This window comes from Argopecten irradians, chromosome 15 (assembly GCF_041381155.1).
Source record: "Argopecten irradians isolate NY chromosome 15, Ai_NY, whole genome shotgun sequence".
NCBI lineage: Eukaryota > Metazoa > Mollusca > Bivalvia > Pectinida > Pectinidae > Argopecten > Argopecten irradians.
The window spans coordinates 14,629,142-14,651,497 of record NC_091148.1 but is presented as its reverse complement, the minus strand read 5'-3'; the positions used below and the strand labels follow the sequence as shown (position 1 = coordinate 14,651,497).

The following is a 22,356-nucleotide window of genomic DNA, read 5'->3' as shown; positions in this document are numbered from 1 at the left end:
CTTTTGGTTTTCAAAAATAGTAATGCAACGTACATTAAAAAGCTGTATAATACCGGTAAATAATTTCTTTTATGGAATGATATACAACTAATGTACGTATGATTATGTTTGACCCATTTTCCATCGAAAAGTACTATCATTAATCCACACGTACATCGATTGCAAGTCATTAAATTTGAGCGACTAAATTGCACGGTTAAAAGGGAGGCCACCCATGCCCCTTTATCGTCATTTTGTGTACGAATTCTGTTTATCTTATCCAAAGGCTTGTGACATATCACATTAATGAACTCGTTTGGTAAATTTGATATCACATAGTCACTCCTGTAGGATCCTCTATTTCTCTCATACCTCATATCCCATGGTTGTAATATTGGCTGGTCTCGGGTTGTATCACATCAACAGTACTTGCGTTGAAAGTATCACGCAATTTACATGCATGGAAGATTACTTTACAGTCACGGTTGTCTTTAAACCTATTTCAAAATGGCGGGATGTCATAGTTGTATAATTGAAGGAAAAAACCAACGTCGAGATATGAGAGAAAAATATTCTTTCATATGTGGATATGAAGGATATATTTTCTTAAAGTCTTTATTATTCTACACAGCTGGCAAGTATTTAGGGATAGATCTATACGTTCTGTATTTTCTTCTTTTTTCAGTGAAATGAATGGAATATCTATTATCTTAAATTAGAAATTGCAAACGACACAGTGACTATATTTCTACTTCAACATTCAGGAAAATATAAGTTTTAATTGTAAACAAAACCACTTGGTAAACGAGTTGATTGTAATTTCTCAAAAAGTATTTTTTTTATTTCTGGATAGCAAAATTACTGCATCCACAACGAATCACATCTTCATTCACTAGTATGAATAGAGATTAAGTTTTCAAATTCCCATTATTCTAACAATGAGCTAATTTGTCGTTTATTTCCCTTCATCAAGAACACTTAGCAGGAACAGAACCTATTACGTTAATATATTTACATTTTGCCACAGAGACTCCCATTACTCTAATGATAATCGTGATCTGCCTTATGAGCCAATAAATGCAGCCTAGACTTGGTGAAGTAATATCTATATAAAGGGATGTGAGTCTTGTTTACTGACACAATGTTAGTGCGCTTGGGAAAATTGACAATTTGTAGTTGAATGAACCAGTTTGGTTATGAAACTATAACAAAACCTTTTAAATGTCTGGATAATTAAATGTAAACAGAATAGCTAATGAAAAACATTTTGTTGTCTTTTCAATTGTTTATAGGGACTACTTCGAACTAGAAAGTAAAATGTAAATATAACAATTAAAGGATTGTTATATTGCATTTATTGGAGATATATGTGCAATCTGGTTGACAGATAAATATTCATATCACCCTAAGGGGCGTTATTCTATTTATCTGCCACCCAGATTGCATTTATATCTCCAATAAAATGCAATCTAACAATCCTTTAATTGTTGAAATCAAACATAGGTGTCACTTTTTTGTTTAATTTTACCGGCGTATGAAAAAATATGTACATAATACCTGTTCGTATTTAACGAAAGGGGAAACAGGGAAGGTCAAAACTGCAAAAGTTTGAAAAGCCGCTTAGTGATGTAATATGAAATCTAATTTTTTACATGTAATATAGGAAATTTACAATCCCTATTTACTACTGATGGATATTCTTCATAGACGACGAAAAGTTTCTATGAAAAGGAATGTCCGTCAAGTTTTTTCGTCTATTACATCATAAACCTATAATATTGAGAATACTGCTAATAATTTAATTTGAATAACTCAGTTAGATACTAATTATTCATTGATTTCCTTTCTTTTGCTTATAATTACACTAAAACAAATTCAGATGTCGTACATTGATATTTTATAGCCATTATTTGAGTTTGGCAAATAACTGTCCCGCTTATACCGCTGACACGTTTTTCGTGTATGACGTCATAATAATGGACGAGCTAATCTTTGTTAGAATAACCTTAAACGTCTAACCAATAGAAACAAGTATTACAAATGAAATAAGATTATTCTATAACATACTTTTCATCGTTGTTACCATGTAATGCATATATTACCATGTAATGCATATATTACCATGTAATGCATATAGATATTTTTCAAAGTGTTTATTCATGACATCAATCAATCGTCATATAAAGATATTGTAAACCACTTTTTGTTGTAAATGCATGGAAAGAAACAGATTATAACAAAAGTACAAAGTTTTGAAGTGCCGCTTAATGATATAAAATCGAATATATATACATATAAAATAGGAAATTTACTTCATATCATACTTAATATTATGACAACAAACAAGATTACTCTTAGCAAAATCTACGTAATGATCTTTCAAGACAAGTGCTTGTTCATGAATTCAACCATTCGTGCAAGGGAAAGATCACAAGCGTCTTTGTCATACCCAGGGGAGGATGGATTAGTAAAACCATGTGCTGCCTGATATACATGAAATTCATGAATTACTCCTTCTAACTTTTCTTTCAATTTAGCCTGAGCTTTGGGACAAGAAAAACCTTCTACCGTGTCTTCAACACCGAAATGACACTGAAGCGGTATTTTGATTTTAGATAGATCAGCTAGCTCGTCCTTCGGGGTTCCGTAGAATGGCGCCGCTGCCTGGATTTCCTCTACAAGTACGGCTGCTGCTAAAGACAACGCTCCGCCCATGCAAAAGCCTGTCACTCCAATCTATAATGAGGGACAAATACCAAAATTAGATATTCAGAATTTTTAGAAGATTTTGATTTGAAAGATGTTTTGAAAGATACACAGGCAATATTTCTTCGCATACAAAATTCACTTGATTTTTCCCATTGTCATGAAATTCCCGTGAATGCCCTTTCACGTAAATTTTTCACCTGAAATACACGTGAACTTCACGTGAAATTCACTTTTTCCCAATAGAATGGAGTTAACAGACCCATGAATATCAGCAGCTCGCATTATATAAAATGCTAATCAGTAGATTTAGTAAAATTCTTTTCTTTTCTTTTAGAATGTTTTTAAAAAATCATATAACGTTCACTTAATGTAGGTTATGAACAAATAAAACTCTGATTATAAAAAACGGAATTATCACGTGTTAACATAAAGGAAATAAACCACACAATACTTAAAAATAAACTGGAGAACGTTTCATATACACTTTCCTCAGCTTCCAATGACAACAGATTCAAAAAGGCTCTTCACAATATATTATCTGATATACAAACATTTCTATGTGGAAGATATATAAGCGAACACTAGACTCATATATGATATTTACAGAAGAAAATGACGTTTCGGGCTTAATTATATCGATTGATGGCAGTTCATAGACAAAAACGGCCTTTTTTATTAATTTTGGACCATGAATAGAACAATTAATCAAAACTGTTAACAAATATACATCATCAGCAAAATTACAAAATGTTTTTCTTTCAAAAGTATTTTCAATAATTAGAGGCTTTAGACAATGCGTACATGAGAAGAAAGGTGGACATACAACAGCCAGATTGGGGCTTGAACGCGAGACACCCGAACACTAGTCGGATATTCTGCCGCTCTGATCGAGTGGTTAAGATGTCCCGACATATTAACACAAGCCCTCCATCTATGGGATGCGGGTTCGAATCCTATGTGGGACAGTTGACAGGTACTGACAGCTGATCGGTGTTTTTTCCGGGTACTCCGGCTTTTCTCTACCAACAAACCTGGCACGTTCTTACACGACCCTGACCGTTAATAGGACGTTAAACTTATAGAACACCAAACGATTGAGCTTCATGGTCACTGATAATCGACGACGCAGTCAAATACCGCTTCCTATTAAAAATAATAACGTAGCTAGTCGTTAGAAGTTGCCAATGTTTCTTGGGATGACCATTCTGTCTAAGGTCATCACTTGTTACGCATACATCACAGGCGTCTGCTTCTGGTTTGATAAGAATGTAATAGCCTACCATTACTATAAGAACAAGGTGAGACACTCTGCTACTTCAACTGTGGAACGGAAGTGGAACTCTTCAAGCGAGTAGTTAATTTAATTGACCAATCAGATCGCTACTTGCAAAACTGCTTGCTTAAAAGATCAACTTCCGTTCCATAGTTGATGTATCGCTATTTGGATACTTGGTGTCCTGTTTCATTAAAAAACCGTAACTTCGCGACAAAAACCTAGGATTCTTAATTAAGGTACGATGATTAAACGAGCGGACACTCACTATTTTCGGCAAAATTGGTCTAATTTCAAAGTGAAATGGAGAGTACTCTCAACTTCCGTTTCATGGAGTGTCTCACTTTGTTCATATACAATGTAGTAGGGGTAGGATATTCTATTTTTCCAAAACCAGATAAAGACGCCCAAGCTGTGTATACCTCAATGATGTTATGTTGTAAATCATCTCGGGGAACATGTATGTCGTATGAAGTCCTATATTTGTATGTTTTGTAGATGAAATCTCCACTTTATGATATAGTAAAATAAAATCATTTCCATGATAATCTTGGTTTTGATCTTATTTGTACATATATTGCTATTCTGTTTGTATCATATGACTTCAATCCATTGGTTATTATATTGGTTAGAATTATTTCACAGATTATATTTCCTCAACCAAGTCAATGTCCAAGATTCACTTTGATCGAAAATATCTCCGCGTCACGCATTATTGATTTGAACTTTCACTTATGTCTTGTGAAATATATCAATGATCGCATGCCGTCACGACGTAATGTTCCTGTCGCTATTAAATGCATTCTTTTGTACAATCCAGGTAAATAGAGGTAAAAAAGAGGTATCTGGATATCAACGTAGACAATCGACCGGAAATAGTGCTTTGGACGGCAGACTAATACGCTCATGGTTAATTGCATAATTTCCGGAGGTATTGGCATTCAGTAATGTGACACCATTACCCATCAAATAAGCAAGATTATATCAATACCAGTGTTCATCCGTTACGGTTACAATGGCTTAAAGTAATGTGTGCTATATCGGAGCGAAGATTTTGACATGTCATTTTTTCTATAGGCCCGGTCCCACTGGTGTTTAGGAAGATTTACGAATGTATTGTGCACAAAATTGGCTGATATTCGCTGAACATACGCAATATTCGTTAATCAAAATGTATCAGTGGGACCGGGCCTTAAAGTTATCTATTGTACGGTTTGATGAATTTCTTCAAAGTCATTCAAAATCATTCAAATGGACAGACAACTACGTATAATGCCTTATAAATACTATTAAAAACATCACATAATTTAAGTATTGTATAATTTTTGTTTTTATGCCTTATGTATATTTAGATGAAAACGTAGGTGCAGAAATCACATTCTCATACTAATAACACTGTAGAAATATGTAAAATGAAATTGTAGACTATACCTTGGCTTCATTGTCTGACCTTATGTTCTTTTTTGATTGCACAGCACATGTAATTATAATAATTGTTGGCAGGACTGTCTATACACATGTTCAGCTGTTATTTGTACTTAAATGTTTAAAGCATTTGTATTGCAATTATCAAAATGTTTGTGAATAACATATTAACGCTATATGTGCCGTATTTTTCATAGTCACGAATCAAGAAGAGCTTTCAATAAGTTATTCAACTCCAAAAGTTACCAACATTTAGAGAATAACAATACTTTCAATGCATTGGTTTTAATTTAACAACCACAAAAAAAGAGCTGAAAATGATTTTGGCAGTACTGCCAAAAAATCGTTGTATTAACATCTTCACTGAAGTGAAAAGAGTACATACGGTCAGACCATTAATCCATGTTGTTGTCCCCAATTTCATTGCACATTTTTGCAGTATTATAAGTGATTACTGAAGGTATGTTTCCATCTAAATATGTATAAGGCATAAAAAACAAGAATTTCACAGTGCATTACCTGTTTGTTCTTAACTTATGTTTATAAGGCATTATATATGTTTGTCTGTCCATTTGAATGACTTTCACAGCTATTAAAACTTTTGGTTTTAAATAGATAATTGAAGAAAAAGTAACATGTCCAAATTGTTGGCCAATTACGGCACATATAACTTTAAAGCTTCTTCATGATTCGTAAAGATATTACTGTATAGCTGGGAACTAAATATTGCGGTTAACTAATGTGAACTTCGCGGGAATTATTTTCAAGCATTTAAAGGCGTCATTAATTTGAATAGAATTTAACATTGAAGACCATACTTTTAGAGAGAAAAATATATATATATCGCGAGGTAAGAAATTTCACAAATTTCTGTGGACCGGCAAAATTAATTCAATTCAATATATTGTGGCAGGAATACTGCAAACGGACGTATGTCGGCGCATTCGTATTTAACCGCATATCACTGCAATTCGTGATTATTGCAATACTAACGCTATACATGGGTTAGGATAATGCCATTAGTTCAACTATATTTTATCGCAAGATATGTGGTGCGAAATTATCGCCAAAATATGATCATCTACATTCACCACATTACATGTGATTATGGTTCCTTTGTGTTGTTAAAGTCAAGGTAAAATGAATTCAAAATAAAATTTGAAAGATAATCTCTTGGCAACGACAGACCTCCATGATATAATTACCTTTTCGCATCCCATGCTCTTAAGTTTCTGTGCCGCACCAGCGATGTCCTTCACCGCTCCCGGCCAATCGAGATCACCCATATAATGACCAGCCGTCTCGTGATCTATTGCAATTTTCCCTCGGTAAAGATCGGGAACAATCGTAACAAAGTTTCCCATATTCCCGATCATTTCAGCCTCGTTTTGGATTTGATCGTTTAGTCCCCACCATTCTTGTAAAACGATAAGTCCTTTTTTGGTGTTAGACGGATCTCCTGACATTACATACGGACAGTCACCCATCAGATTTTGTGACGGAAACTTTGGTCTTGTTGAAGCCATTTTCCAACACTATCTGGAAAAAGAATATATATATTTATATTTAAGGCTTATAATGAGATTACAACACCAAACAAAAGCAAGGATTTCCTGCGATATATATGAAAACAGTTAAGAGTAATTTCGCAGTTTTGTTGGCAGTGATAGTCAACTTCCGCGCGGTATTCAGGACGGCGGCTGTAAACATAAGATGACCCGCGTTATGAGAATTATATGTTACGAAAATGATGATGATAATTATAGTATTAACAGTACTAAAATAATACTTTTTGCGAATCTCAAACATTATAACATTATCAATCTCGTTTTACATAAATTTTAAAAGTAAAAAATAAGCAAAAATTTGCTTAGGACAGTTAGCGTTCTAATGAAACATACGACCGTTTTACGAGGCATTCACAATGTTATTGATTCACATGAAAACAAATGGTTATTGTTCCATTTATCTCTTATTTTGTTATCTTATGTATTACTGAAATGATACCGTAATTATCGTAAGTCATACGAATCTCTTTAAGGATTAAGGTTTATCATTGATATCAATGAAAACGATTAACATACATTAGTGACAAGACTAGTGAAATACTATGTCTATATTATATATGCTTTATTTTTTTGTTTTATAGCATTGCTATGAAATGCCTTTAAAGATAAAAAATACATAAAGGAAGTTTTATAGTTTCAAAATGATGAAAAATGTTTTCTGTTACACATGGAGTACATATTATAACGTAGAACGAAGATACGTACCCGGTCTATTATACCTTTCGGCTGGGTACGAAATTGTGCCTTTGTGTCGTAATGGAGCACTGCCTACGAAAATCACTCGGGCACAATTTCCTATACTTTTTTGTGGAGTTTCAATTATTTTAAGCGTACACATGCATCAATATAATATTTTTGTCCAAACAAACATAATTCTTAATATTTACTTAACCACTCATAAGACGTCAAATTTATAATTTGTAGACTTGCCGTATAATTTTCCTTACCCCCCAATCATATTTACATGTGAAAAAAATGTCTCGCTGTGAATTTCATATTTAATACGGTTCAGTTTGGATTGCCTAGTAGGTAATTGATATAAAAAAAAATGGAAGTTGGTTTCCTATTGCAAATATGAAACACATGTGCTTGACCTACACAATGTAATATTCTTGAAAGATATATGTAGATAATTATATATTAGTCCAAATTTCAAAGTCTAAAATTCTTATCATTTATATATTTTATACTACATTCGTCGCCATGTTATACATTATATCAAATTAGATATAATTTGATATAATAAATTATAAAATTTCTAAAAATCTTATCATTGATCATTATTCTATTATCATTATGACCATTATATTCTATATTACTGAATCTAGAACTGTAGTACGAACTGCATGTACATACATACAATGAAAATGTACAGTTAAGTTAAAAATGAAAGTAAGACACATTTCAATATTTTGATTGAAAATGAAATATATAGATAGAAAGTGAAATTATTGATATGAATGTTGCTTGAAAAGAATAATATATAAAGCATAATAAGTATAGTAAATGTAAAACATAGAGTTCCGAATAGATTATTAAAAACACAGTAATTCAAAATATAACTTTAAAATGTCCCAACGTAGATATAGAAATGTTTATAAATATGCCGTCGCGTGATGAAAAGTTAATGAGTGTTGAAAACGATGTACAACCATCTTGAATCCAACGGTGATTTCTTGCACAATAAGGCTAAGAATTATTTAAGATGAGAGTTCCGTGTAAAAAATTGTAGAATATAAGTTAAACTAAGTGTAATGAGTCCTCTCTGTAGATGAAAATATAAAACACGTTTTCCCTGGCATTAGACTGCATCAGGTATTTCCAAATCCGTTGAGCACTTCGAAGATATATGTAGACGTGGAATATGTTGATGAAAATCGTGTTGAATATCTTTGGATGGAAGGTGAATGACTTCTTTGGATAAGGAGACTTTTAGACAAACATTCCGGCATTAGACTGCATCGGCTCCTCCCTATCCGTTGAATATGTAGGTGTTTTTTTGTGTGTGTGAAATGTTTATGTCTTCAAGCACAGAGATATAATTGAAAATTTGTGTGAAATAACACGTCACTATCTCTGAATATGACATAGCCTGGCATAGTCCTTATAACAATTTTCACCTGGTGTTTAATCACTGCAGGGGACTATCCAGAAAATATACGTATGTTGAAATAATAGATGTAAGTGTCTTTTGTGGAGATATATATATTAACAGGAACTCCAATGATAGAATGAAGACGGCATACACAAAACAAGTCAAATATAACGAAGACACAATAAAGTCAGAATTTTGATGGACTACCGATCCACTTCTATAACTGGAGGGCGCGAATTATAGCTTTGACACAGGCGTGGATTACATATAACACTTCCAGTCGACATGGGGTGTCCAGATATTCATATTTCGAATTGGCTTATGGCTGAATGTCTCAATGTCCTTTTTGCGAAAGCAAAGCGCGAACAAGTTTTTTAAAGTTTAGACTTTTCCCACTCTTTCCTTATTAATTAATCTGTTACAAATGGCACAAAATAAATTTACTTAAGAATATCATGGGAATCACCAGAATGTAGTGAAAATCTGATTTAGATAATTTGTAAAGATAAGTAAATAATTCGCTTAATTAAACATTTGTACGTATCAATCAATAGTTTGTAAATAATAGATCTGTAGATTTGCCTTAGTGGAGTAGTTGGAGATATAAGTTATATTTAATAATATCTATAACTATCAATCGTAGTATGTTATTTAGAGTTTGTGGGGGAAAAAAACCCAAAGGGATATATATTATAATGTAGTAAGCAGCCAACAAATGCATAAAAAACTATCATGAGCTTGTGGTGTTAAATGTATTAACTACTATTAATTTTTGTACAATGTAAAACTTAAGTTGTAAATCGTGCTTCAAAGCGATAATATAACCGTAAGTAAAAGTATTGATGTATGGTCGTCTCATTATCTACGAGTAAAACTTTTGATACTTAACTATTTGATAAGAAGAATAAATGTAAAAACATATAAACGTGATACTAAGTGAAAAAAACTGATATGGCATATATGCATGTTAGCAATTTATCAGTTCTTATTTATATATCTATTTTGAGATAGAACACGACATTGACAATCTGTGAAAACTAGATGAAAAATACAACACAACTTCTAGCATACATGCGTAATTTAATGCTACAATGTAGTATGGTTTCATTTTTTTTTAACATTGTGGGTTTTTTTACTGGTAAAACTTGGTTTTACCAGTATTTGTGTAGCGCAATTCCGGAATTCTAGCTTTTTACCCCCCCCCCCGGCTGGTGTCGTGAAGAATAAACTGAATAACCACACATTTGTGGTATATGTAGTTGTTAATTTGCACCCATGATACAATATAAACTAGTTTTGAAACCATTCTGTTAAACTTATTCAGCAGCATCAATATCATTTTAAATGGATTTCGCGAAGAAAATAAGAAAAATATAGTGAACTGCATTTCATTAGTAAGTTAATAATATTCCCGTGACAATCAACAGGTACAAGTGGTGTCGTGGTAAGTCCTGAGCTTTCTAAGCTGACGGCCCGGGTTCAACCCTTTTCGTCGGCAGGTTAATTTAATTTTTTTTTTATTTTCATATTTTTATTTGTTGTTAATTCACCATGCTTGAAAATATTCTTTATTTTGTCTTTATATTTATTTTTGTTTTATTTTATTTTTATTTTCCAAAAGTTTATTCCAAACATAGACATGTATAGCATATACACTAAATTACGAACATCCCACTATTACGGCCACTTATTTTCAGTTCCGATTTTTTTTTCTCTTCAGAAATACAATCACACCGCTACAGTATTCCGTTTTATCGACCAATTTTAATAGTCCCAACGACCACTAAATTAACACTAATTGACCATTTGATTATGACCACAGGCACATGTGACTTCACACCTCGCTGTGCCTCACCTTCCCGCACGCAGCAACCCGTGAACAACTACCCGCAGGTACATCAGTCAGTCTTTTGTTTCCGTCGACCTAATTATCAGATTATCTACCTGTACTAGGAGAGTGTTAATCGCCATCATTTGCATACATGTACTTGTGACTGGCAGTTGACGTGATCGAAACCACAAGTAATGCAACGTTCTTTCGATAGCTCTGGTGGTGAGATCGAACGATTTAGGCAGTTCTTTCTCATACGTGTAACGCCAATGGAATTAAAATTCTTTAATGTATGAGATATATTGATCTTATTTCAGATATTTATGAAGTACCGTAGGCCAATCATCTCATTTCAATAGATGTGTCATCTATTTTGTTGCGGTAAACAATCGGTGTTTTGCATTAGTTAAAAGTACGCTTGACTATTGCACAGTAGTCTTTCAAACACTTTACCGATTGTGATCGTAAGTTATTATTTGACCAATCATTGCACATGGCGGGGTAATTAAAATCGATTTACGTAAATATTAATAATAATTTACACAGATCAATACCAATTTTAAAACACATAGATTCTCATTTACCTCAGGTGATACTATGTGATAATTAAACCAGAGACATAGATAATTTAATAACTATCTAAATCTCTGATTAAACTAACGATATGTATTTGAATTATAATTAAAACATAATAGAAAGTAATGTCTAGAAAAAGTATTTTCATTTAGATTGTCAACAATTACTTCAGTGAAATTCAGTTTAAGATTTAAATAAGCACACACCATTAACTTTATTTAATTAAAAAATATGTCTATGCTCTAGAAATAAATGGTATAGTCATTATATGTCCCTAATTTATCAATCTTTAAAAATATTTGTAAATTATTGGTTTTGATTAGATACGCATGCATTAAAATATGATATGATTAAGATTCTAATGGCCGACAAAACTAATTGATCAAATATAGTAATTTGCAAATTTATCTTAACCAAAATATATCAAACTGGATTTTTCCCCACACGTACATGTACATACTCAGCATGCTATGTTATGTTTCTTATGTGTTTTTTATTAATAATAACAACTGTAACAATGTATTACATTTCATTGTCAATTTTCATAGTTCTATGATGTCCTTCGCTATTTGTTTAAATGTGTGTTATGCCAAAATTTGTAACAACATAAATAAAATATGTATAATAATATAAATAATATTACCATTATAAACATTCTACATATACAATCGTATACTTGCATTTTTCATGAAAATTACAATTTGTGAAAAACAAAATTACAAGTATAACTATTATTATGTGAATCACGTCAGTATCTAAGGATACAAGAGTTTCCTGTTCTTGATCGTTCACTGCGATCATCAGAAAAGACCTGGTCCACATCTCAAGATTAATGTCCCACCATCGGCTATTTAAACCCAACTTTCTACCACGGGACCCACATGGGTTGGTTTAATAAGATGACGAGTAATATTGTAAATGTCTTTAAAATACTGTATTTATCAATTTTACTCAACCACTACCTCAAGTATTACTATAATGTGTTCTGTCGCTACATTTAAATTCTGTAGCTCATACCAACACGAAAATTCATTTAACACCGCGTCGGAGCAGCGTCGTAGGAAGCTGGGGTATTTTCGAGAAAAATCATTTCAATAAGATTAAAGGTGCATTATAACCAAGCCCTACCATCCTTTATATACATCTTCGCTATATCGATAGAGCAGATGTTGGCAGACCCAAACAGCGTGAACGGTGTGATACATTGATCATGAACCACTTTCTAAGTTTCTATCTAGTAATTAAGAGTACTTTCTCTTTTCTGACGGAGTACCACTAATACACATTGTATATAAGAGAAAAATATATACATATATACGATAAATTATCAACCTCTATCAAAAAACAATCTTCTTTACAAACTTAGTACAATAATTTAATTACATATAAAGAGAAGTGGACAAATCAATAACATTCTTTTGGAAAATATCAAAACAATAAGCAGTGATCTAGAGTTGGCTGTTCTATTGTTTAGAGGATTAAGTGTCATTTTATAACGAAATCTTATCGTTTGGTTGTTTATGCAAATGAAATGAAAATTCGGAAGTGTTTAAAATATAAATGAAATTGTAATACATGTACGTACTATTCTGTACTAGGCAAATGTACTTATATAATTTGTAACACAATGTTTTTTCAGAGTAGATTTATCATGTCAAAGTAAAATTGCTGAGTGAATCTGCTATAATATATATTGAAACCACTGAAGCTTATAATTTTCGTTACTGTAAAGGAAATTTTAGAAATATCAACCCATTTCAAATGATTCGACTGAACTAATTAAGTCTTCCCATCTTCTCCTCCCGGTAGGAGTATGTTATTTTTTTTCATTACATTGTTTATTATACAGATCTATATGATATTATTTATATGTTAACTAGTAAGGAAACTAAACATATTTGACGATACAATACTTCGTTCAGAGTCAGTCTCTTAATTTCAAGTTAATCATCTGATAGCAGATACTAAAACACGTGGATAATCCACAAAAAATTAAGTACTAAATCGGGAGGGTCTATAGATTCTTGTATCAGTGTCATCAACAGACAGTAAAAAGTTTATGCCGGTCTACTTATACACACACATACATTATTCCATATAACTCATAAATTATGTGTTTTTCACTGTCGAAACCCATGCCTATATAAGAATACAATTTTTTTCTACCCATATTCCATATTGTCTAAAATGTAAATTATTCATGTTCATCAATAATGCCTTATGAATAACAGTTTTGGAACTCAATATTCAGAATTTCAAAGTTAAGATATAATTAACTATGTCAAAAGTAAAATATCTGAGTAACTTTGCGATCCACGAATTTTGGGACTCTATCCTTGCTCCAAAATTCTTGCTGAAACCTTAATCTTTCCATAATGTTTAATTAGAAGATATTTTACAAATATGTAGTTACGTAAAGGACTATCTGATGACAATATACTAGTCATTTAGGTAACTCTGTTGTTCCTGTTACCGTTGTGTTAGAGATCAAATATTATGTTTGTGAACTGTACACACAAACATTGATAAGACTTAGTAGAAAATAATAATTAACATGTTTTCTGACTAAAAACAATCCTTGCATCGTTGTCGGCCACTTTTACTTGTCGATTTTGTTAAGTTAACATCAGGTCATTTTACTTCTTTAGTTTAAATATAATATACATTCATGTACTTGAAACTTGATAAAGCATATGCGGTAAACAGCTGATAGCTGACAGAGATTTTTTTTCTCTCTTTCCCTCTCTTTCCCCTCTTTCTCCCTGATATGTTGCCAAAGTAGTATTCGTGAAGTTATGAAGCATGAAAGTCATCCTTTATGACAATATACGTTAGTTATATATGTTACACGGTCTGACAACCATTAAATTTTGTACTTATAGATAGTATGGTGTTCTTAAACTTGCTAGATACATTTTTGTTAAAAAGGAAATCCTTGATGTCATTCATATTAGTCATTAAAGGTCAAATACGTGTACGGTATCGCTTAAACATTATATGAGATTTTATATATAATATAACCAGTAAGTTTTTTCTTGATATCTGAAGAATGCCTGTTTAGTTTTTAACACAAAAAAAATCAATTTAATTTGACATTACAAGTCACCATAATGCTGAAACTTTTCTTTATATAAACTTGACAACATAAATACTTCCTCTTTGATTGAAGGTTCTGCACTGAAATGCATTATGTGTATTTAGAATAACTGGACCTGTACAAAATATGAGAAAATAAATCAATGTGATAAATTATTACGACCAAATAAAAAAACAATTATTTGTATTAGTTTTTCAGCCTTAGTTTAAGTCCTGTTTTCTTTGGATCGTTTTCCAATTTGCAGTTATACTGATAATATAACCATTGACTTATCAATCTTTAACACTCGAATCAACTCCTATCATCCAGAAGTTTTACCGCAGCAGTACTTTCAGTACTTTGATTCTTTTTTTATTTGCATTTATAGGGTTTTTTTCCTGTAACTAAGTGAATTGTGTGAAAAAAATATCTATGTGTGGTGTATGAGTAAGACATTAATAATGCTTGATCATTTGATGAAGATATAAAATGAATATGTGTAATTTAATGTAAATAGATTGTTACAAATAGCTTAAACTTGTAGAAAATTTGATTGAAATACTTGAGAGAAAAAACTACAAAAATAATATATAAGCTAATTTGCACTAATTCCGACCTCGAGGACATGTTCACGATATGCTGTTGCCATAGAGTGAATGACAATCAATGAGAGAGTCTGATCGACGTACGTACTTCCGTCTTAAACTCAGACATGACGCTTCGTCTCTAATTAGATTGAGACTTAAATGAAACTAGATGATAAGTGAAAGAAAGTTCCGTAAGTTTGTAAATTGTATGTACAAAATATGTAATGTAGGAGGAAATTAAGAAGTGTTAAACTTGCATTCAAATGCATCAGGTAGTAATTTCCTCCAATAATGAAAAATAATATAAATAATATAATCATAATGTGTGTTATGTTGTATGGGAATGTTTATGTATATAAAAGTATAATGTGCGGGATATGTTATATGAGGATTAGAGCAACTAAAAATAAACGTGTGTGTTTAATCACATCACAACTCTGCCTCTAACATAAAAATAGACGAGTTTCCATGTACATATTTACCTCCGTGCATTATCACGTGAGAGAAAACTTGTCAAAAGTATATAAGATGTAAAAAATGTTTTTTGTGGAATAGTAAATATTATATGTAAATAAACACTAAGGAACTTCTTAGATTATGATACAAGCAATCAACTAAATTCATGAACATGCCACAGGAGAGGAATCATAAAATAATTGAACATTTTTTAACCAGTGATTTGAAATATTGTAGCTTATTGTAGTTAAAAATAAATAGCAAGGTTATTGAATAAAAATATTCCCTCAAATATTTCCATAACAAAATTGTTTTAACTTATAAATTGTTTATTTTTATGTCTATATGTGTGCGTTATGTGTATTGATGTGGCCGACTCCTTGTGGTGCATGTCTGTGTTTTAGTGTAAGTTTTATGTGTGTACTTCAAAGTGAAACTACATACTGGTAGTCTATTTTAGTTCATAAGATGTATATGTGTATAAAGTCAAACGATAATTCTCACTAAGAATAAGACCGGTTCTCAGTGATGATAAAGCCATGATAAAACAGTAATATTATTTGTGCGAGAAAAATAAAATAAGTGGTACAAATATTTACTTGTAAAAGAGCTAATAGGCCAAATCTACGTACCTGTGAAACCAATGATCGATAGTGGTAGTAACTTCCAAAATGTCCGAACCCAGGTTCTTTCAGCACGGCGCCAATATGATGTTTTTATAACTTCGTGTAGTTTCGTAGGTTGTTGTGGTGTGTATAGATGTAGAACTCCAACGCTGATTCAGTGAATGGTACGATACGTTTATTGGAGTCTTAGGAATCGACTCTGTACAGAGATTATTGGCGAGTTAATATAGCAGTACATCGGGATAACATATGTCAATATTTGGGTATGAAAGCCAATACCTGGAACAGTTGACCCAACATAGATGCTGTATTACATAGGGAAACATGTTTACTCATTAGCAGTTATCATGTAACATAATTAATAACATGGCTATGTAATTAGTAGCAATACACTGCCCCTATCAGAAGTTGGTTTCCTATTGCAAATATGAAACACATGTGCTTGACCTACACAATGTAATATTCTTGAAAGATATATGTAGATAATTATATATTAGTCCAAATTTCAAAGTCTAAAATTCTTATCATTTATATATTTTATACTACAAAAGGTAAAATAAAATGCGTACATACGATCTGATAGTGGTTTGCACAATCATTACTTTGCTCTATTAGCAGTACACAGCAAAAAGTGCAACGCATGTTTTACATACATTTGAAAAAACATGCATTAAACGTATGTTTAAAACATGCGTTTTACGTATGTTTTGGCCACCATGCGTAAAAGGTACGTTTGAACAAAAACAAAACAAATGCGTTAAACATATGTTTTACGTACGTTTGTTTTCCACCACATGTAAAACGGACGTCTGTTAAAATAACCCTACTAATTACACGTAAAACATTAGTTTTTTCAATGTTATTGAAGACCTGCAATGTATTTTTTTTTCAAAAATGATACTCCCATATGCAAATACATGTTTAATAGCCTCTATGGTTTAGTTTCATTTTATCTATATATGTCTTCTACCAACTTATAGTGAACCTCATATTAGCCTCATGATAGAATAAAGCAGCTTCAATATTGTATGATGATGCATGTAGGTCTGCAATTATACGTACCTCTACTGATTGTGAACAAAAGCAAAACCTCTAATGTTGATTCTGTCTTTTTAAATTTAAATTTTAACAGTTTTGAAGACTAATGCTCTGAATACAATGTACATATGATCAATATCAGCTGACCAGCGCTTCATTATGTACAATTTAGTAGGTCTACAATTGCTGTTTGATCATCCTCGATACCATAGCTGGCGTCTGCTTCTGGTTAAAAAAATAATAGCTTTCCCTACTAGTAGGAGTAGGTTATTGTATGTTTTCAAAACTAGAAGCAGACACCTGTGCTATAACATGACAGATTCTAACGGTCGGAAAAATTTATATTTCGGAAATCTTTATTTATCGTATATTCATAGAATAGTTTAAATGTTATTCTGAAATTCTGTGTAACCATCTGAATTTTCTTACTTGATTTCTGGACTCTCTGAGCCAGAATTTGAAAACAATTGGACATTTGGCACGATTTGGCACGACTTCAGTTAAGATTTTGCCTTTAAAATGTAAGTGATGTAGGAAAAATAAAATCATCCTAAGATTATGAAATTTATCAATGTAGTCACATGTTTGTAAACAACATAATATGTATGGAAAAAATCAGTCATTGGACAGGACCCGAAAATGCGTTTTACATGCGTTTTATAACGTACGTAAAACGTGTATGCACTTTTTCCTGTGTAATAGGCACCAATTATAGCTCTAAAGACGATACCATTATCGGTCTAAAAGTCTTTTGGGCTACAATATTGCAGCTAATTGTAACGAAGCAGGCCGCAAACGAACGCGGCAGTCGAACCCAGGGCAAACCGACGGTTAATTGTGACATTTTACTACATGTGTTGATCTATGTCATACGTAAAGTGTATTACAAAATGATGTATTCATTGAGAAATAACCTTTTTTGTTGAATTTGACCAAAGTTTGTGACCTTTGTGTAGGATATCTCGCTATCATCTGTCAAGCTTGACAGTACATTGTATGCATACATTCAAACGACATCCACGTGTCCTCATGTGTAAGTCTAATTTATGACAGATGATCTTCGTCAGACTAGGGTAGAGGCAGGGTATGAAGAAGTCAATAAAGTATAATAGGTCATCCACATATCGTAATATAGCTGCGATGACGCAGCTCTGAACGACGGACGGAGAATTTCTTCGTCAGACTGGGGTAGAGGCAAGGCATGATTATTCGTTCAAACACGTGACATTGTATATATTAAACCTTTAATTTTCTCAATGAATTTTATAGATCGTTTGTTTAGTTTGTAATGGTGTCTAATTACTCAATGCCATTATAATATCAACTGTAGTATAATGTAATGATGACAAGAATTTTAAAGTTAGAAATTTGGACTAATATAAAATTATCTACGGCTTTCAAGTATGTAAAAATTGTGTAGGTCAAGCACATGTGTTTCTTATTTACAATAGCATAACATTTACGTACATGTAAAGCTTTATTGGAAACCAAGTTCTGTTAGGTTCATTGTATAACTACTAATTACATAGCCATGGTGTTACTTATGATACGGATAAGTCCTAATGATTAACCTTGTTTCACTACGTTATACAGCAGCTACCTTTGTGTCAAATGTTTCAGGTATTGGGTATCATACCGAAATCTTTACATTTGTTGTCCCGGTGTACTGCTATATCAACGCGCCAGTAACCTTTGGACAGAGTCGACTCCTATGACTCGAATAAACGTATCCTCCACTCAATCTGCGTTGGAGTTCTACATTTTGCACACTAAAGACTTACAAGATACACAGCTACACGAAACACAACATTACACAACAAAATACTATTGTATTGGTGATGTCTTATAGTATGGAAATTTATTTCGGTGCTTTTGGGTAAGTATGTTGTCTGTTAGTGGATTGACCGCTCTTAGGCCGGACTTGGACCTGATTATAAGGATCTGATGAGAAATTGATGATAACATGCCCGCATACAGTAATTTATTTTCATGTGCGTCATTCTATTTACTACAGATAACAATAGATACCAAAGAGCGTTAGTAACTTTTACCAAGTAATCCACTCGCGAAACGTTAAACACTTATAACATCTCCAATATATAGTTCAACAAACAATACTCATTCGAAATTACTTTTAATTGAAATGAACCCCAGACAAAAAGAAAGAAAACAAATCACGATTAAAATTTGGTCATTTTTATCACCTTCGCCAGCAGTGAACACTTGCATCGTTTTTCTAAGCCACTTTATTATGGTAATGCTTACAAGAACATGTACTGATAAAAAATGCTGTTATATATCACTGCAGTATATTTTCTTTTCAAAGTAAATTATCCTGTCGAAATATATTAGCTGAGTGAATTTGCAACCAGCATTTCGGTCATAATCTTACTGCATATATTACTGAATATATTCTCATTATGCATAATAATAAGATATTCAACAAAATTTGCAGCAAGGATATGACCATGAATCGGGTCGTAAAAACACTCAGCAATATTACTTTGACAGGATAACTTATTTTGAAAAAAGAATGTGTTTAAAGTATATTGCCCTTGTATCTATATTGGTAAGCTAAACATATTGGAGATTTAAAAATAGATACCCAGTCTAATGTAGCGTGTCACTGACTATCGAACTGAACATTTATTATTTTTGAGAGTGAATACTTTTAAAAGTTAAATGTATTAAGCTAATCACATTTTAACAAACGGAAAAAAAATAGAAAAAAAAATGATTACACCAGCTTCATAACGGCTAATGTTATAACGGCTTTCCATCAACATGAAGATTCAGGTTGAAATTATTGAACTCTACTATGTAACCAGAAAAGTCCTTACTTAAGTGAATGTAATCTTACAAATATGTCATTTTTCCATCTCCAGCAAGCAAATTTAAAGAATTGTCTCAAAGTTTGAATTTCAGGTACAGAAATGAGAATGGTAATCCCAAACACATTATTTGAATGAAAGTTATCAATTTCCTGAACAACAAAATATGACTTTTTCATAATTTTCAATACATTATCAATCTCGTTTAACATAATATATTAAAAAAAAGATAATTTGCCAGGTTGTTATGTATCGTTATAGAAAGCAGATCATTATCTTTCTTATGGTATTGACATCAAATTCATCTGTTTATTGTAACACTTTTTATCAATTGTTAAAATCATAAATTAATAAAGATCTATTTATAGTTATGGCCCTTTTTGGCCCCTAAATTAAAAAAAATCAAAACTGTTATTTAGTATCTAAATTAGTGGATTTAACCTTTTTAGTACATCCCTAACTTATTTTTAATGATAATGTTCTTATTTTGCAGCGTCAGTTGTCATGGCAACCACTCAAAATATACATAAATTATGAACATGTGGACATTTCGACAATGTTGGTAATTTTTTATATTTCTTTTATAATTATAAAAGTCATTTTAGTTTAATCAGGGATGCATTATTTAAAATGCAAGAAAGTAATCAATAAATAACAATTTTGAAAATTTGATGGAAAGGGCCCAAACTACACACACAGTCCTTTAATTGGTTAAAATAATTATTTTTGGAGCAATTGGGCCAGGGACAAGTAAGTGAGACATGACTATTTGTAATTGAGCTTTCAACATTTTGAATGCAATAAATCATAAGGATTAAATATAAACTTAGTATGATAATTATCAAGACAGAAAAGACTGTATAGACATCTGACAATTATGCAATGAAGAACAAGGAAAATAAACTTATGTGTGATTTCTGTCGAGTGCACTAACCAGGAATCGAACCCGATTCACCGGTGTAAAAAAACTACGGCTGTAGCAGAGACCGTATTTAATACTATATGTATAAATCACGCCGACACGCCCGCTCCTTTTACATATGAATGAATGCCATGCTCTAATGCACTTGTTAGATGTTATCGAATGTTAGCTATTGACACACAGGTCGGTATAGATTTAATTTGCTATCTACATACACATACATAATGACATTATACTAAATGCAATATTATAAGTAAAATAGGTTTCTCTAGAACAATATTTCACAAATCTCGTAGTATTTACAACCTTGTATATTTAAACACTGTCTGACACAGATATACACGTATGATCTATTGTAAGAATTGTATCACTAAAATATCTACTGTGACCGCGAGCCTGGGAACGATTATTTTACATTTCTCAATTCATCGCAGCTTACAATTTTGTTCATGCATGATTCGTTTGCCCAAACCGATTCCCACGAACAGCACAGAGTATATAAAATGCTCTTGCAAAAAAAAAAATGTATCTGTGTAGGTGCTGTTTAGTTTGGAAACCCGGTCTATTAATAGACTGATTCCAAGTAATCAGTCCCTATATCGCTTGTAACACCGGATGGTGTCCAATTTGAAAGGATATAACCAGCTATAGGCTTTAATAAAACATCTATTTAGCACACGGAACAATTGTTTGATTTATCAATGTCGTGTAAATGTAAATATAACTTATATTGGGACTGGCTCCATGGACAAAATATACAAATGTAAACTCACCTCAGCCAGACCTATGGCGAACGAAATACCTTAACAGAGGTCAAGCGTTCAGCTGAACAGGATTTTCTGCTTTGGTGTGAAGGTCGTGTCAGGTCATCGCCCTTGTAAAAGTGTGTATGCATCGTCAATTTTGAATTCCGTAATGATAATATTTCGATGACTTGTCTGTGGTATGTGAAGCTTTTCTTGGCGCAACGCGTGTTTTCGATGGAAGCCAAACTAGCAAAACAAAATCGTGTATTTCTAAAATGATTAAAAACCCACTTCACATTTTATTTGTTTTATAATTTTCTGTATCGAAAACATTGATATCTTGAATTATCATACATACAGCGACTATTATTTTATATTTACATTTTGAGTGTTTGTTAACTGATATAAACCTACCAACTAACGAAATAAACATTTGCCTATGAATACAATATGAATACACTATGAATACAACGATTCTCGTGCATCGATCAGCTGACTTTATACACCACACAGTTACATGTTCATACGCCAATATCGTAGTTTTATAAAATGAACCTTGCATTTGTTAGAAGATCTAGTTTTTTTATATGAATGAAAACCGTATTTGATAGTGTGTTG

At 32.2% G+C, this 22,356-nt stretch overlaps 1 protein-coding gene across 1 annotated transcript; it reads right to left on the bottom strand.

Moving 5' to 3' along the window:
• Positions 1-536: 536 nt before the first annotated feature.
• Positions 537-22,003, bottom strand: LOC138308813 (protein usf-like). Its single transcript, XM_069249820.1, has 3 exons — positions 21,766-22,003; positions 6,592-6,925; positions 537-2,715 (listed from the first exon to the last, which is right to left on the bottom strand). The coding sequence occupies exons 2-3, from the start codon at positions 6,910-6,912 to the stop codon at positions 2,359-2,361; spliced, it is 678 nt and encodes a 225-aa protein (XP_069105921.1). The 5' UTR covers positions 6,913-6,925; positions 21,766-22,003; the 3' UTR covers positions 537-2,358.
• Positions 22,004-22,356: the final 353 nt, after the last annotated feature.

Coding starts and splice junctions, on each gene's coding strand:
- LOC138308813 (XM_069249820.1), bottom strand. CDS start 6,912: ATGGCTTCAACAAGACCAAAGTTTCCGTCACAAAATCTGATGGGTGAC. Junction 2,716..6,591: donor AGAGCATGGGATGCGAAAAG/GTAATTATATCA, acceptor CCCTCATTATAG/ATTGGAGTGACAGGCTTTTG.